Source organism: Dermacentor albipictus, chromosome 1 (assembly GCF_038994185.2).
Source record: "Dermacentor albipictus isolate Rhodes 1998 colony chromosome 1, USDA_Dalb.pri_finalv2, whole genome shotgun sequence".
Taxonomy (NCBI): domain Eukaryota; kingdom Metazoa; phylum Arthropoda; class Arachnida; order Ixodida; family Ixodidae; genus Dermacentor; species Dermacentor albipictus.
This window is the reverse complement of record NC_091821.1, coordinates 373,942,812-373,960,116: the sequence shown is the minus strand read 5'-3', so window position 1 is coordinate 373,960,116 and position 17,305 is coordinate 373,942,812. Positions and strand designations below refer to the sequence as shown.

Genomic DNA, 17,305 nt, shown 5'->3' with positions numbered 1-17,305 from the left:
GAAAAAAAAAAAAAAAAAACTCGGTGCCCTTCCACTCTGTGAAGAAGTCTGACCAGTGAAGCTGTGTGTGAGGGCCCCTTAATGGCGAACTGCACCTCCACCGCGGGTCGGCTCGGCATTGCACTGTCTTTGGGATCGGGTCACGTATGGGGAGTGTTTAACGCCTGCGTCACCTCCGCTGCGGGTCGGCCCGACATTGCACTATATTCGGGATTTTTTCTACACGCGGACACGATAGTGGGAAATGTATAGTTCTTAACAGCTTCGCTGTAAGACACCGGTGTACTTAGATTTAGGGGCACATTAAAGAACCCCAGGTGGTCAAAACTGTAATCCGAAGTCCCCCACTCTGGCGTGCCTCATAGTCAGATCGTGGTTTTGGTACGTAATACCCCATGCGTTATTTTTTTTACTACTGTCCGGTTCGAAGCCTGTCCCCCACGGTGGGGTTGTGCAATTAAATAAGTTGTCGTCGTCGTCGTCCTCCTCCTCCTCCTCCGCATCATCATCATCATCATCATCATCATCATCATCATCATCATCATCATCATCATTCTCGGTTCACGTGCACCGACCCGTGCACTCGCCGCGAGAGGTTCCCATCGCGCGAACGCCGCAGCGCGGCCGCAGAACAGGCTCGGGCGATGTGAAGCCGCGATCGGACGGCGGGAAATTCAGTCGCGTCAAAATTTCCGACAGACCGACGGAGAGTGAGTGCCTTCTGCGGCCGCTTCCAGCATGTATAGCTCAACGATAGCCGTCCACATACGCAAGGCCCAGCCGACAGACTGCGACGCCCTCAGGAAACTGATGGTAAGTGCAAGGCGGCTCGCGCAGACAGCGGGCAAGCGCAGCGAAGGGTGTGGGCCACGTTAGCCAACCAGTAAATCGAACCAGACCTCCACTGTTCGCCTCCGATCGTCGTCCGCCGCGTCACCGACTGCACAGAACCTAGACGGAAGGATTATATGTACAGTAGCGTGCAATGGGCAAGCCCTACTCTCATCTGTGGAGCAGTCAACCAGCTCTCGTTACTGATCGGCTGACACGAGCCCAGCATTCACTGCACCGCACGGAATTCGTCAGACGGAGTATATATAGTCACTCAAGGCTGTGCTGCTTCTTTGTGCCTTTTCCTTGATGACCGTGTGTTGAGGACATGAACATTGCTGCGGTTTAAAAGGAAGCTAAGCGAACTCACTCAACCACTTTTGATACTTTCTCACACCATCTTGTTTCTCACGTCATCTGTTCAAATCCGCAAAGGAAGCGGAGGATGAAGGCGCCTGGAGGTGAAAGAATGGCGGCCGCCTTTCACACCGGCGCTCGCGTCGCTGGGGACAAAGCATGACGAATCGGTTTATATATATATATATATATATATATATATATATATATATATATATATATATATATATATATATATATATATATATATATATATATATATAGCCAGCTTACGGTTATAGATGTACTGGTTAGCGGCTCTGTTTACTCAATTATGCAATGAAGCAACAAACGCTACCTAAACTATGCTTGCTATGAACAAATATACGCTTTCGAGCGCGCATCTTTCCTTAAATAAAGCGAATAGCTTTCTGGAAGCGTTCGGCCATATTCGGCTACATTGACAGCCATTGTAGATGGCTTCTGAACAAAACCCGGCTAATATAATACAGTTGGACGTCGCCAATACTTTGCGTGCTAATGCGCTTTGCCGGTTATAACGTTAGCTTAGAATCCGCCCCCGTGGCGTTGACAACAAGCTCAGCATGTTCACATGTTATTCGTTCTACGAAATGCTGAGTCTTGTTCCTAGTGTGCCATGAAAATCGTGTTATAGCTTGGCAACAATTCTTTTTGCATATAAAGCTTTAGTGCGGAAAGAAAAGCTACGTTTGTCGGGAAACAGGCATCATCCCTATGACGCGATAACACCTTTGGCCTCGCCTGTATGCGGTGTGTATTTTGTGTGCTTGCTTTTTTTTTCTGTCGCTGTGCAAAGTGCAAGCACCGCATTTTCGTGGTGACTGGGGTGCGATTATCACGCGACTCCATGAAGAAAAATAATCACAACTTCAGAAGCCACAAGAAGGAGCCTCTCTTGTGCCAATGCCATTAAACACATCGCAGAATTCCTGAGCTAGACTTCACCCACTTCGTGCTACTTGACCCTGCGCCACTACGTCACGGGACAATACAGCAAAACCTCTGATATAACGAAACCCGATTTTACGAAGTTCCCGATCTAACGAAGAAATTTACTTTCCCGGCAGGTAACCATGGGTTCAATGTTATCAACCCGAAGTAACGAAACGGACTTGGCCGAATAATAACTCGCTTAACCATTGTTTCAATGGGTTCAATAGGTTCAATGTAACCATGGGTTCAATGTTATCAACCCGAAGTAACGAAACGGACTTGGCCGAATAATAACTCGCTTAACCATGGGTTCAATGGGTTCAATGTAACCATGGGTTCAATGTTATCAACCCGAAGTAACGAAACGGACTTGGCCGAATAATAACTCGCTTTAACGAAGTTTTTCTTGAAATAAATGAGTAAAAAAAAAGCGGTGACTTTTTTCTTTCTAATTTTCACACAGACGGGTTCTTCTTCGAACGTGCGCTCTAAAGATATCGCGTTAGAACATCTAGGCGCCACGATCACATCCCTAGCTTTATTTTGACAAGGCTGCACGCCGCGCCCGTGCACGGAACAGTCGAGTCAACACCGCCTCGGTAGGGGCAGCGGTGGTTGCTTTATTTCATGGTTTATGCGGCAGATGGCTGGATTAGCGGCAAATGCAATACCGCGGTAGCCTTTCCGTGTCGTTGCGTTGCAATTTTAGATTTCAATTTTAGATTTCTCGATTTTACGAACTTCCCGATTTAACGAAATAATTCTAGCGTGGTCATCACTTCGTTAAATTGAGTTTCAAATGTATAGTTCTCCGATGTATTGACAGATTAGTCACTGTATTACACGCCACTATGGTTTGCTGATTCACTGACAGATTGAATGATTTATCTTTGCGCCTCAAACCTGCGCATTCGCTACAAGGAACGAAATGGCTGGCTTATTTTTTACCATTTGATCAAGGTTCCTTGCGTCGAAAGCCCAGCGCATAGACGGTATTGTATTCCGCCTGTATAGTTGAGTACGGGAAATCAAACAGACGGCCTTGTGCTCAGCGGAAAAGTGACGCTCAAAGTGATATGAACGAGACAGACGGGTGGGCATTCATCCGGCGATAACCTGACGCGGGTGATAGCGAGAAATATTGTTTTATTTGCACACTTTTCAGAAAGGCGCTGAGGAGTTCAACTTCACGGACGATGCAGCCGCAATGGCAGGTAAGAACCATATAGTTTCATGCAATAATCACTAGAAGGAACTCTGGCGCTAGTGTCTAAGGGAGCTGCAATCGGGCCGGTTCGGCCAGCGTAGGAATTACGGGAAGTGCATGGACTTGCCTAAACTTCGTCATTCTGGCTTTAAACGTCCCTTCGACTTTGTAAATTTCCCACTTTCAACAAAGTAATGTGTAATAAATATTTAAAGAAACATTATTAAGATTGTCCGATGGCAGGATTCGAACACAGGACCTGTATAGCAGAGAAGCCGGATTTTAAAACTATTACGCCACGGACGCATGCAACCGACACGAGCCATATAGAACGCCCTTGTGAATTGCTCGCGGGCAAGTCAGCATGTTGAGACGCTTGGTGCGTTTTGATTCGACCACCTCGACAGACGTGAAACGCTGCAATTAATAGGATTGTGTGTGTTCACAGAGTCTCATTCTGCACTTAGAAAAGTGTTGATTGCTCTGAAATTCAGCATACTGAAGGTAGATAAAGCGTTAAACGAAGTCGCAAGAATGTCTGAAGCCACCAGCACGAAGATCAGACAAATTCCTGTACTTCCCATCATTCCCATGGTGGCTCAACTATCACAGCGCCAGAGTTACCTCTCGTTATTAACGTGTGAAACTTTACGGTAAGAACCACCAATTTTCTAACGAGTTTTGCCATAAAGAAAAGTAGTTTTATGTTTAGATTACTGACTTGGTTAAATCCCAAGGCATGCTATATATAACACACCGCAGTACACGCCCCCCCTTGCTCTAAATCAATACACAACTTCGCAGATCTCAAGAAAAATGCCTTTGGAGACTGGCCTCTGGTGAATATCCTGGTGGCCGAGGACAGTAGCGGAGGTAAGCCCACAGCTGCTGTCGTCATCGCCACAAATTGAATCGCGAACGGAAAAGTTTTGACGGACCTTGAGAGAGCATGCCTGTGGATTCGTGCGTGAAACTTCGACGCGCCCGTGAAGGCGATATAAGTTCGCCGCTACACACGATGTGCCAGAACGCCTCGTCCGAGGGTGAGAAGGCGGAAATGACATTTATTAGTTCCAGCGGAACTAAGGACTTTGCACGGGTCATGATTGGCCCGTACTAGGTTCTTAATTTCGTTATTGGGCTCCAGCAGCACATCCCATGGTGTTCATAAACTATTCCGGTTTTAATGTGAATGCTTTAAGCTTCCTCACGGTGCCAGGGTCATCCACATTGCCCTTCGACGTTTGCACGCAGGCATCGGCGTGCCATGCCCTCCGCTGTGCGCCAGCCTGTTTCCGTCGCCTCCGCTGATTGGCTGCGCGCTGTACAGCTTCGTCTTCAGCACCTGGGGAGGCCGCAGCATGGTCCTCGATGGCTTGCACGTGGCATCCGCGTACCGAGGCAAGGGTGTCGGCTCGGCACTCCTCAGGGCTGTCTTCAAGGTCAGCCTATATCGCCGTAATTATAAATGGTCTTCAAGGTAAATTTACTGTGATCATAATAGGAATTAAGGCTTACGTGTGAGCATGATATAACGTAAGCGTGCCTTGAGTGGACATGGCACGATTACCTATAGAAAGTAGGATTTACGTGGCCACCTGCACGAAGCTGTTTTAGCCACCACATGACGCGATCATTGGCATCTCTACGCAAGAAAGTCGATGCAGGTGCTCCGGAGGTATATCGTGAGTGTGGGGGCAAGAGCAGGGCCCATTTCACCCATACAAAGTTGTTATTGCGAAACCAAGATTAATTTGCTGTGTTTAAGGGGGGCGGAGGAGGGGCGACCCTCACTGCTGTGCCCCCTTTTCATTCGCGTGCCCTCCCCCTTCTCCCCTCCCCCCTGCACTGAAACCTGTGTGGGCACTCGGGGCGCCCCCTTTGGTCTCCCTGTTCCGCAGCCCCCCGAGTTGATGTCGTCGTCGTCGTCTTCCCACTGCGCAGGAAGCGGCTCAGAACAAGTGCAACGAGCTCACCTGTCACGCGCTGACCAAGAGCGACGCCTTCATCAGCCTGATGCGTAGGCACGGCGGCACGGACCAGGAGCGGGAGAAAGGGTGGCACCTCTTCGAGATGGACAGGCGCGCCGTCACACTGCTCACCAAGGAGCAGCCGTTGGCGCCGCTCAAAGCCGGCGCCAGCACGAGCAAGCAGTCGTGACCGCAGTGCACGCCTGTATCGCCCGGCGCCGCTTTCTGCTGTTCTGTCGCGGCTCGCGAAAGCGCACCAGACACAAGTTCGCCTGCGGCGCGCTATGTCCGCGTGGACGGCGGACATAGCGGCCATAGCGCGCAGGCTGCAGCGTTTGCAGAATGCCTGTTACCCCGTTTGCATTCGATGTCGAAATTTGAAACTGCACGAGCGCGGCTTAGAAAAAATCGGAAGGAAGTGAAACGGATGGGGAATAATAAAGAGGGAACCTGCGAAAACTAATAGTTGGCTTGAAGCTGCGAACAGCGGCACGTTTCATGTCATTTTGGCCAACATATAACCGAGATGGCTTACTAAAAAATAGCGATGCGAAGATTATAAACCAATTTAAAATTTCGCCAGCGCGTTACACTCCTGTAATACGTGAAGGCGAAAGCCTGCTGTACAGTTGGTAACGCATTAAGTTATACGATCGGAAGGGTCAGACTTCCTGCAAGACGTAATGAGCCGCAGTGTGAAGTAGTACACGTGTGGCAAGCGGTTGTCTGCGCGAGCTTCGGCCTCCTTTGTGCGTTGCCGTCTCGCATCGTCGTGTTGCTGCTTTCGCAGTTCGGCTTCTTCGTCTCGTTTTCGATACTTAGCTGCGGCTTCGCGCGGGATCAGAGTCGCGCCAACGACGTTTCTCTTCGACTTCACGTTGCGTCCTCTCAGCCTACAGGGGAAGCAGCACTCGCTGCCAAACGCCTTGCTCGCGCTGCTTCGCACCTCGTTCCCCGTTTAGCGGGCATCCTCGGCCGAAGCGTACTTCCGAGGAGGTTATGCAATGCATCGTCGATGGTTCGGATGCTTGTTTTGAGCTTGTTCTTTATTGAAACGTATGCTGTTCCGTGTGTTGTATGGGCGATTTCAATGAATGTATGAGCCATTGCATTTTTGCTTGCTTAAGGGGTATGAGTCATTGCTGATCATAATTTTTGTACCACTCGACAAGACGCAGCCTTACGGGCGTATGAGCCATTACAACGAGCCACTTTATGCTTTCGCCTAAATAAACTGGTGATGTGACAACGAATTCAAGAGCTAAGTGCAAGAAAATGTTGTGCCACAATGCATTTTTGGCTGGCGACCTGGCGAAGAGCTATCAGCGGCATACGTCCACAGCGGCGTGACCGGTCAATATGAAAAATTTGTGTACAAAGTACAACTTCAGGTACAGGAATAGCGAATGAAATCCAGTCCTGCATTGTATAAATACGCAAGCGATTTCTGATTTACTATGACGCCGCACAGGAGTCAACCTCAACTCAACCTCCTGGATCCGTAGTGGGAGACGCCCACTCGATGAGAGCCCAAAACTCTCGTGGCCTGCAGGACCTCGAATAAAGTTGATTTCCTTCCTTCCTTCCTTCCTTCCTTCCTTCCTTCCTTCCTTCCTTCCTTCCTTCCTTCCTTCCTTCGCAGATTTGTTTTAAATGGCACCTGGCATTAAGCGTTACTCAGCCCGTTCAGGTGGATTCTTAGAAGAAGTGGATATTAAATAACTAATGTGACATGTGAAATAATGTGACATGTGAAATAATGTGACTAAATGAAACCGCGGCAGCGATGACAATCTGATGGATTGAAAATGTTAAGCGCAGTGCAAATCGCCCTATGGCTGCTGCGAAACTGTACAGCTCCAAACGATTATACCAGGGGGCCATACCCAGAAAAATTGGCGGCGCATCCATCCTTTGGATATGATTGGAAACACTAATGTGCCGCAGCCTATCTTATAATGTGTAAACATGGTTGTATGATTTGTATGTTATGATGATTATTATGAAAAGTGGCACACACTTAGTGGCACATACCTAGTGCTAGTAAGTGAGATCTTTCGGTCGAGAGGGCCACTAAAGCCAAGACGGCACATGGCTACCGGAAAATTCTCACGATGACTGTTGACGGTAAGGCGTGGTTAGCATTGAATCACTATAGCGACACAACGTATTGTCACCATCGAAACGAATTAGGTACGAGGCGTGTACTGCTGCGGGACTCTTATGCGCTTCCCTAAGAGCACGCCGCGCCATCTAGCGCCGCCGCCACGAAGCCTGCGCGTGGCCTCTGAAATTCGTTCCGCGCCGGTACGTGCGAACGCTGAGAAACGCGTAATGCAGCAAACGGGGCTCCTCTCTCGTGCTTCATTTACCCAGAGAGCAACTTCACACTCTGGTGAGCTCGACCATATTAGGTTGATGAGTTTCAGAGCTTCTTCCAAAAGTAAAAGGTTCGACAATTCCATTGATCCCGACAGCGACTATTTTGAAAAAAACTAGCTGCCTTTTTTCCCCCTGAAAGAAGTTGTCTTCATTTGGAAGCTATCTTTCTTTTTTACTTTCTTTTTGGCGGAGGGGGTCTCCCGTCGTACTTTCACAACATTCCAGATATATATACCATAGTGGTATATATAGCCTCTCGAGTCAGTGGCACGTATCCACTCTAGGAGATTGGCCGAAAATCGGTTAGCTTTAAACACGAAAGTAGAGTATATAGTTCAATGCAAAATAATATAAGCCGCCGAGCTGCTGAGCACGAGGTCGTGCGTTCTATTCCCAGCCCCATTTCGATACAGATGTAATGCAAAAAAAAAGAAAAGCAAAGAACACACTCGTGTGCCGTGCCGTGCCGTGCCGTGCGCAGGTTATGGTTAAAACTGATCCGGAGCCTCGTTCCCTATACGGCTCGGGCTTCACCCTTTGTGCAGTTTTAGGATGCTGAACTCCGTGTAGGAACTTCTATGCGGCGCCTCTCGCCAGCCCCCGCGGGTCCGTTACAGGCAAACGCAATTATATACAGCTAGTACAGATGCTCTATAAGGAAGAGAGAAAATATTAAGGAGACGTAGACAAAATGCTAGATCGATAAATATCTATAGTTAGTTGATTAGCTCCAACAGGCTAGGTGACTGTTTCTCGCCAACCCGTTCCGAAAGGGATGCCAATAGATCATCATCATTATCATCAAACTAAGGTTCGGGTGCCACCAAGAAGGCTTAAAAAAAGAAAAAACAACACCTTGGGTACCACAGCAACGTGTACTTCGAAGCTTTCATTCCTAAAACATGTCAAGACTGGAATCGCATTCCTGCCTCATACAGCTGCGTCACTGATCATGGCGCGTTGCCACGGCGGCCGCATTTCGATGGGGGCGAAATGCGAAAACACCCGTGTACTTAGATTTAGGAGCACGTTAAAGGACCCCACTTGGCCGAAATTTCCGGAGTCCCCCACTACGGCGTGCCTCATAATCAGAAAGTGGTTTTGGCACGTAAAACCCCATAATTGAATTAATTTTTAATCATGGCGCGTTCAAGTCTGCTGTCTGTGACCATGAGCCGCTTTGTTATGTCATCGGTTATTTCGTTTTATTTCCACTCCGCTCCGCAACCCCTGTGCGGCCCTGAGAGTAAATAAATGAAATGAACTCATCGTGAGGGGAGAACTACTTCCCGTGGCGCGTGACATGGTCGGAGATCCGGTGCGCGCACTCGGAACGCCCGGCTGTCAGAGCTGGCCCGGCTTTGCGAGAAGATTGAATCTTGGATGTTGTGGTCTCGGTGTCTCCCTCGAGAGCCACTGCCGGGTCCTAGTGTGCACGTCACAACAAATTTATTTACCTAGAGAATTGAAACCGAAGTTGAGTACAGGTTGGTAGAATCAAACGGCGGATGGATGGATGCAAGACTTTAATGAAGGCCCTGAGTTACGCGACTCTGCGCGCTGCGGGCCGCTCCCACGTTGGGACAGTCAGGCCATGCCCGACCGCTGCATCGTGGGAAGGAAAAAAAATTTTTGAGTATAGAGTGATCCGCTTGCAGAGAGCGGCGTCGTTGCCTGGGACTTGTCGATCACTACAAAGCCGAGAGAAGAATCTTTCCGCCTCCGCATCGGCCTCTCTCTCTGGAAGACGCTCGCATTTGGCGACGCCTCCAGGGAAACAATTCTACATCACCACATTGGATGTACTTAACACAGACGAGGGACTATAACGCCGCCCTCTGCAAAATTTTTAAGCAAAAAGGTACGCTAGACCATATAATATGGGAGTGTGCTGGCTCCCCAGGGGCCAAGGAAAACATTGACAGTGGAGAAGCCTGGGAGGCCTTGCTCCAGAGCGAAGCTGAAGACGACCAGCGTCGAGCAATCCGCCTGGCCGTTGAGGCCGTGAAGACTCACCGTCCTCAACGCGCGGGGACTGCTTCGTCCTCCCCCCCTACCTACGTGTAGGTTAAGAGGCGGGCACCCCAGCTCGGTGGAACAATAAAGTTTTCAATCAATCAGTCGCTTGCAGATACGAACCCTCGGAAACGACACAGTGAACGTGCTTCGACGTCACAGTTCTTCTTCCTCATTCTCGGTCCGCGTGTGCACCGACTCGTGCATTCGCCGCGAGAGGCTCCCATCGCGCGAACGCCGCAGAGCAGGTTAGGGCGATGTGAAGCCGCGATAGCACAGGGAAATTCAGTCGCGTCGAAATTCCCGACAGGCCGACGGAGAGTGCCTTCTGCGGCCGCCTCCGGCATGTCTAGCACAACGATAGGCGTCCACATACGCAGGGCTAAGCCGACGGACTGCGACGCCCTCAGGAGACTGATGGTAAGTGCAAGGCGGCTCTCGCAGACAGCACGCATGCGCAGCGAAGGGTGTGGGCCACGTTAGCCAACTAGAAAATACAACCAGACTCCCCCACTGTTCGCCCCTGATCGTCCTCCGCCGCGGCGCCGGCTGAATAGAACGTAGACGGAAGGATTACATGGGGTGTCCCAGCTAACTTCATCCAGAGTTTAACAATATTCGAATGCCACGTAGCTGGACAGAACTAAGGTAACGTTGTTTGCGTGTTTGCCATCGCTTGGAGATACTCGAATTATTATTTTTTCATTCTGCCTAATTATATAGTCTTGATTAATCAACTTCTCAAATATTGTTCTTAGATGAAGAGTGTCGATGAGAAAACTGAAAAAACTTCCGATACAGCTTTCTGTTGCTCAATACATGCTAGATAAAAGTGTTTTTTCGGGCGTGAAAGAAGCCCGCAAATGCACGCAAAATTACCGCGCGACTGGCCGCTCGAGGCTTTGTGCCTCTTTCTCTGATGACTACGTGTTGAGGACATAAACACCGCTGCCGTTTACGCGGAAGCTGAGCGAACTCATTCAACAGTTTCTGCTGCTTTCTCATGCCATCGTGTTGCATCATTTTGGAGCGACCGATGTGTTGTGTTGCACCACCTGTACAAGTTTTCCCATGTGTTTTCCCATTTTTCCCATTTTGTTTTTCCAATTTTTCCAATTTTTCCCATTGTGTTTCTGTGAGCCTCCTTTTTTTTTTTTTTTTCAAGCGCCCTTATTTGCGGATGTGACATGCACGGAACCAATTTTGTGTAGATGACTGAGATATGCGATACAGACACTGTGGGAATTTTGACTTTAATAACCCAAGAACAGGACGGGATCAGGTTATAGAGAATAGACAACGCTGATGTTTTTTTTTTTTCCTTGAAGACAAATACTATATAGTCTGTCACACGGAAGGCAACCGGAACAATAATATTAAGCTTAAAGCCACGAAGTACATATGCCGACATAAAGAAGCATATTAAGACGACAGATATGAGTTGCTGCCCAACTGAAATGAAGTAAAACATTCGGGACGTCGCTAATGCGTTTTGCCGGCTAAACGTTCGCTTAGGACCCCGCCCTCGCGACGCTGCCAGCAAGTTCAGCATGTTCACATGTCAGTCGTTTTACGACATACCACGTTCTGTTCCTGCTGTGCCATGCATTGTATTGTAGCTTTACAACGATTCTTCTTGCATACAAAAATTTCGTGCAGAAGAAAGGCTACGTTTGTCGGGAAACAGGCATCACGACGTGATAACACGTTTGTTCTCGCCTACGCAGTGTGTATTCTGCGTGCTTCCTATTTTTGCGCTGTACAAAGTACAAGCAACGCAGTTTTACAGCGACGGGCGTGTACTTATCACGCGACTCCAGGGGAAAAAGATATAATGAAAACAAACAAGAAACCGTGATAACTTTCAAAGCGACAAGGAGTCTCATTTACCCAATGTCATTAACACACACCGAAGCTTTCGACAGCTTAAGTTAACCCACGTCGTGCTACGTCATTGTGCCATTACGACACACGTCAATATTGCCACGTGACCCGCCGTGGTTGCTCAGTGGCTATGGTGTTGGGCTGCTGAGCACGAGGTCGCGGGATCGAATCCCGGCCATGGCGGCCGCATTTCGATGGGGGCGAAATGCGAAAACACCCGTGTGCTTAGATTTAGGTGCACGTTAAAGAACCCCAGGTGGTCAAAATTTCCGGAGTCCTCCACTACGGCGTGCCTCATAATCAGAAAGTGGTTTTGGCACGTAAAACCCCAAATATTATTATTATTATTAATATTGCCACGTGGTAGTGACGGTGAAGGAAGAAGCAAAACTGTGAGTGACGAAACTAGCGTTTTATTGGGCGAACATGTGCCCTCAAAAACAGGTTGCACTCAAGGAACAGCGACAGCGGCGAACACAGTCGGAAATCGTCGAAAATCTCATCTGCCCGTCAAGCGAGTCGGCTTTTATACCCGAGTCATCGAAGATTACAGAGTAATCGGTGGCGCCCTCATGTCTTCCAGAAAGTTCTACACAATTCGCATCGCATGTGCAATCAGATTACACAAGCTTCGGTGACAACAAAACCATTGATGACATTCGAGAAACTTCTGATACACGCGGGCGCTGAGCGATAACATTTATTAGACGCGATGAAAAGCGCTCACACGAAAAACATAAACAAGTCAACGTGTCAATATATACTAGGCTAATTCACTGACTAATCGGTCACTACGTCGCACGACATAATTAGATTTGCCGAGTCATTGTCAGACCGAATTATCGATCTACGAATCTACGAATCTGGGCATTCGCTAAGAGAAACTAAATGTCTGGTTTATTTTTGCAACTTGATGTTCCTTGAGTCGAAAGCCCAGCGCATAGCCGGGTTTCCTTTCTTTCCTTCCTTCCTTTCTTTTTTTTTTGTATTCCGCCTGCATATTTGACTACGCACAATCAAATACACACCTTGTGCTTAGGAGAAAAGTGACTGCTGTTAGGTAAAAGTGATACGAACGAGACAGGCGGGTGGGCATTCATCCGAGTATAAGTTGACACGGGTGATAGCGAGGCACATTACTTTATTTGTACACTTTTCAGAAAGGCGCTCAGGAATTCGACTTCACCGACGATACAACCGCAATGGGAGGTGAGAACGAGCAATGCTCCCTCGAGTTACGCAATAAAGTAGTTCTGTGCTTCAGACTATACTGACTTGGTTAAACTCCAAGGAAAGACTGCATGCTAACGCAGCGCAGTACGCCCTTCTTGCTCTTGATCAATGCACAACTTCGCAGATCTCAAGGAAAATGCCTTCGGAGACTGGCCTCTAGTGAATATCTTGGTGGCCGAGGACAGTAGTGGAGGTAAGTCAAGGCAGAAAGTTGAGCTAGTTGGTAACGAGCATAACAGGCTGATTATGCGAAGGTGAGCCCACAGCTGCTGTCGTCTCCGGGGTGTACGATCGCCACAAATTGAATGGCGAACGGGAAAGTTATGACAGACCTTGAGAAAGCATGCATGAAACTTCAAAGAGTTCTTACGTGTTCTTGAAGGCGATTTCATTTCACCGCTAGACGCGAGGTATACCAGAACACATCGTCCGAGGGACTGAAAGCGGACATGACATTTATTAGTTCGAAAGGAACTATAGGACCTTGTACGGGGCACAGTGTACTAGGTCCTCAATTCCGTTGCTTGGCTCCAGCAGCACATCCCGTGGTGTTCATAAACTAACCCGGTTTTATTGTGAATGCTTTAAGCTTCCTCACGGTGCCAGGGTCATCCACATTGCCCTTCGACGTTTGCACGCAGGCATCGGCGTGCCATGCCCTCCGCTGTGCGCCAGCCTGTTTCCGTCGCCTCCGCTGATTGGCTGCGCGCTGTACAGCCTCGTCTTCAGCACCTGGGGAGGCCGCAGCATGGTCCTCGATGGCTTGCACGTGGCATCCGCGTACCGAGGCAAAGGTGTCGGCTCGGCGCTCCTCCGGGCCATCTTCAAGGTCAGCCTCTATCGCCACAAATATACGTGGTCTGGTCTTCAAGATAAATGCACTGCGATAGTAATAGGAAGGCTTACCTTATTTAGTGAGCACGGTATACTGCTTTCAATGTAAGCGTATACCTTGAGCGGACCTGACACGATTACCTTGAATAGACGCACTGGACAAAATTGTCTTCAATGCAGGCGTGCATCCACCCAAGAAGACGTGGTTTGTGTTATCGTGTACATCGATTGAAGCTCTGGATATGGCATGATACAAAGCCGGTATAACGTAAAACTATTCCAATCTGTTTTCATTCCGATTCGGCCATTATCCCTCCCCGACAGATCGAAATGGCTCGGGCTCTGCCTATATGGGAGTGCGCCACGGCCATATGGGCAGAGCCCGAGCCATTTTGAGCTATCAGGGAGGGCCGATTTGTAATAAAAACAGATTGGAATAATTTTACGCTATACCGGTCCAAGTTTGCCTTGAGTAAACGCGTTACATACAGATATGCATGCCTTCAGCGAAAGTGTGCCTTGAGCGCACATGTCAGAATGTTCTATTCAAGGGAAGCCCACACCTCGAGTGTGCGTATGTGGGAAAATAATCATTCGAGCCGTTTCTCTCACCGCACGTCTCTAAACTCGTTGTATATTTGACTGGCTCGCAATGTATGCACACCGCTGGATTTCAACACGTCATGGAAATGCGCCGGTGCGATTACTTATAGAAACTCAGATTTGCGTGGCCACCACACTGCAAAATAATTTGCACGCTTAGAAGTGATAAAGGGTGTAAATGTGTCTATAACTCACACTTTTAGGGTGTCATTTATATAACTCACATCCTAAGGGTGTGATTTATATAACACCCTTCTTTCACTTTTAAGGGTGTAAATTATTTTACAGTGAAGCGCAAAGCTGTTTTAGTCACCACATGACGAGATCGTTCGCATCTCTATCGATGCAGGGGCTCCATGAGTGCTTTCCGAGTGTGGGGGCAGAAACCGGGGTCCATTTCACCTACACAAGCCTTTTTATTGTGAAGGCAGGACTTAATTTGCTATATTAGAGGGTGATGTTGCGTTCTCCAGGGTAGCGTATCCCACCGCTGCCGATCAGTTGTTGCGACGCCTGTTTCTTCAACCTCGACCGGCGTTACTATTGGGTGGCGTGGCGTTGTCGGCAGGCTGCAGGCATCCGGAAGACCATGGTGATCAGGCAGGGACGAGACGATTTCTAGTGTGAAACTCGTACGGTTTATTCAATGGTTGGTGAAAGATGGGAAGAAGAGAATGAAGTCTAAAAGTACATTGCGGAACCCTTTTAGGTAGGCTCACTAAAATCGTAGGCGGGATCTTGTTCACGTCAACATCACGTGACAGGCACTGAGTCTTGTTGTGGATGGGCGGCTTCCACTTTCCGTGAACCTGCACGGGCCCGCCTCCGCAGGTGACGTTGTAAATCCTCGTCGTGGCCTTGCAGCTGCTCTTACTTCCGGTGAGCCAGTAGTTTCGGGTTGGGCGGCTTGATCCTTTCTTCTAGGCGACGTTGGTTCGCGGAAGTTCTCCTGTAGAGCTTGACAGTTCACGGAAAGGTTCCCTCTTTGAGTCGCACAGTTTGTGAAAAGGCTTCTCCCGCCCACACATAACGGGGCCTGTGAACACTGTGGGGCGCCAGCAAGAACGGCAACCCCTCGATACAACCACAGCAAATTAGGCATCCATCCTTCGTTCCGCTTAGGCATGCACACACATGAAGGGGCCTGTAAGCACTGGAGGGCACCTGCCAGACCGGTAATCCACTCGAGACAACCATGGCAAATTGGGAATTCATCCTTCGTTCCGGTTGAGCAGGGTCCATCGAGCGTTCTTTTTTACCGGGGTGTTACATGCCAACCGTAAGAGTGGTCAGGCTTCATGCATGTGGAGGCATGCAGTGCCCCCTGCCCCTTTTCTCCAGTGAAATAAAACCTGTGGGCTCCCGGTTCCGAAACGCCCCGAGTTCATGTCGCCGTCGTCTTCTCATTGCGCAGGAAGCGGCTCAAAACAAGTGCAACGAGCTCACCTGTCACGCGCTGACCAAGAGTGACGCCTTCATCAACCTGATGCGTAGGCACGGCGGCATGGACCAGGAGCGGAAGAAAGGGTGGCACCTCTTCGAGATGGACGGGCGCGCCGTCGCCCTGCTCACCATGGAGCAGCCGTGGACGCCGCTCAAGACCGGCGCCAGCACGGAGGAAAAGCCTTCGTGACCGAAGTGCGCGCCTCTTCCGCCCGGCACGCTTGGCCCTGGTGTGGCGCGGTCCGGGGAAAGCGCGAGCCTGAGCAAGTTCGCCTCCGCACGCACTGCATGCTCAACGGGGTGGCGGTTGTCTGCAGGCTGCCGATACAAAGCCGTCGAAGACTTTCGAATAGCTGCACAACATCGACCGGCCCCTTGTTCCCCGATTCGTATTTGATGTCGAAATTTGATAACGGCACGAGCGCGGCTTGGAAAAGTCGAAACGAAGTCAAACAAATACGTTTGCACATTTTGGCCGACATACAACCGAGACGGTTCGTTTTTAAATAGCGGTGCAAATATATTACTGGTATTTGTGAACAAATAAATGGGTGATGATGTGACAAGTGACGAACTCAAGGGCTAGCGCTGGTAGATCATTTTATACACCTTTTGTAGCTGCAGCCTGCCATATTTGCTTAATTTTATAAGAAAAAAAAGTACCACGCCATTTTTGCTTGGGACTTGGCTTAAGTGCTGTCAGCGACATAAATCCTTCCACAGGGAACCACCGGTCACTACATAAAGAGACACTAAAGGAAAATGTTAAGTCGAGCTAGACTGAAATATTAGGCTTCTGTAATAACAAATTTGTCATTCGTAGCGGGAACAGAGCTTTTGTAAGTTAGAAAATGACGAAAATGGTAAATTGAGTGGCGTCACCTGTTGTGGACTATGATACCTCTCCTGTCAAGTCAGCACTGACTGATGTAGAGAGAACCGCAGAGGGCGCCATAGAGAGAGGTCACGTGGAGTTTACGTGTACTCGTCCGGTCACGTGGAAATTACGTGAACTCGCGCGGGTGGTCCAAAGCTCCAACGGGACCTTGGGCGGAAACTTCATACGCAACACTGTGACATTCTGGTCACAGAAAACGATGATGGACTTCTAGACGAATAATCATTGGATACAATTCGACCGAATCTTTTATTTTAGTGTCCCTTTAAAATTTGGATACGCTTAACTTTAGGCGCAGAAATAGCGAATGAGAATCCAGTCCTCCTTTTACTACCTTTTTTGTGATCATCGGCTTTATAATTATTATTATTATACAATGACGTTACAGGATGTTAATTTTTCCCAGGGCAGATTTGTTTTTAATAGCATGGCGCATATAACGCGATTGTTCAGGTGGATTACCCGTAGAGATGAATATTACTTGCACAGAAAGTCGCAATGTCCAGGTAGTTAAAACATTCATAATTAGATTTAAATAATTCATTTTAGGGCACGTGTTGCAAATGCGAAACTGAAACTCAGTATTGACCCTTCTCGCGGAGCAGTTTGTTCTAGAGAAACGAGATGGCGCTTTCGGCGGCGCGCCATTGATATCAACAAGGGACTGAAGCAGGGGCGCCCTTGATCCCCACT

General features: G+C 48.8%; 2 protein-coding genes across 2 annotated transcripts; both read left to right on the top strand.

Annotated features, from left to right (window-relative positions):
* Window positions 1-558: 558 nt before the first annotated feature.
* LOC135905490 (thialysine N-epsilon-acetyltransferase-like) lies at window positions 559-5,782 on the top strand. The gene is made up of 5 exons (XM_065436446.2): window positions 559-813; window positions 3,308-3,356; window positions 4,154-4,222; window positions 4,604-4,791; window positions 5,294-5,782. Exons 1-5 carry the CDS (start codon window positions 739-741, stop codon window positions 5,507-5,509), a joined length of 597 nt encoding a protein of 198 aa, XP_065292518.1. The 5' UTR covers window positions 559-738; the 3' UTR covers window positions 5,510-5,782.
* Window positions 5,783-9,905: 4,123 nt separating this feature from the next.
* On the top strand, window positions 9,906-16,288 carry LOC135905489 (thialysine N-epsilon-acetyltransferase-like). The gene is made up of 5 exons (XM_065436445.2): window positions 9,906-10,137; window positions 12,762-12,810; window positions 12,959-13,027; window positions 13,476-13,663; window positions 15,686-16,288. Exons 1-5 carry the CDS (start codon window positions 10,063-10,065, stop codon window positions 15,902-15,904), a joined length of 600 nt encoding a protein of 199 aa, XP_065292517.2. The 5' UTR covers window positions 9,906-10,062; the 3' UTR covers window positions 15,905-16,288.
* The last annotated feature ends 1,017 nt before the right edge of the window (window positions 16,289-17,305 follow it).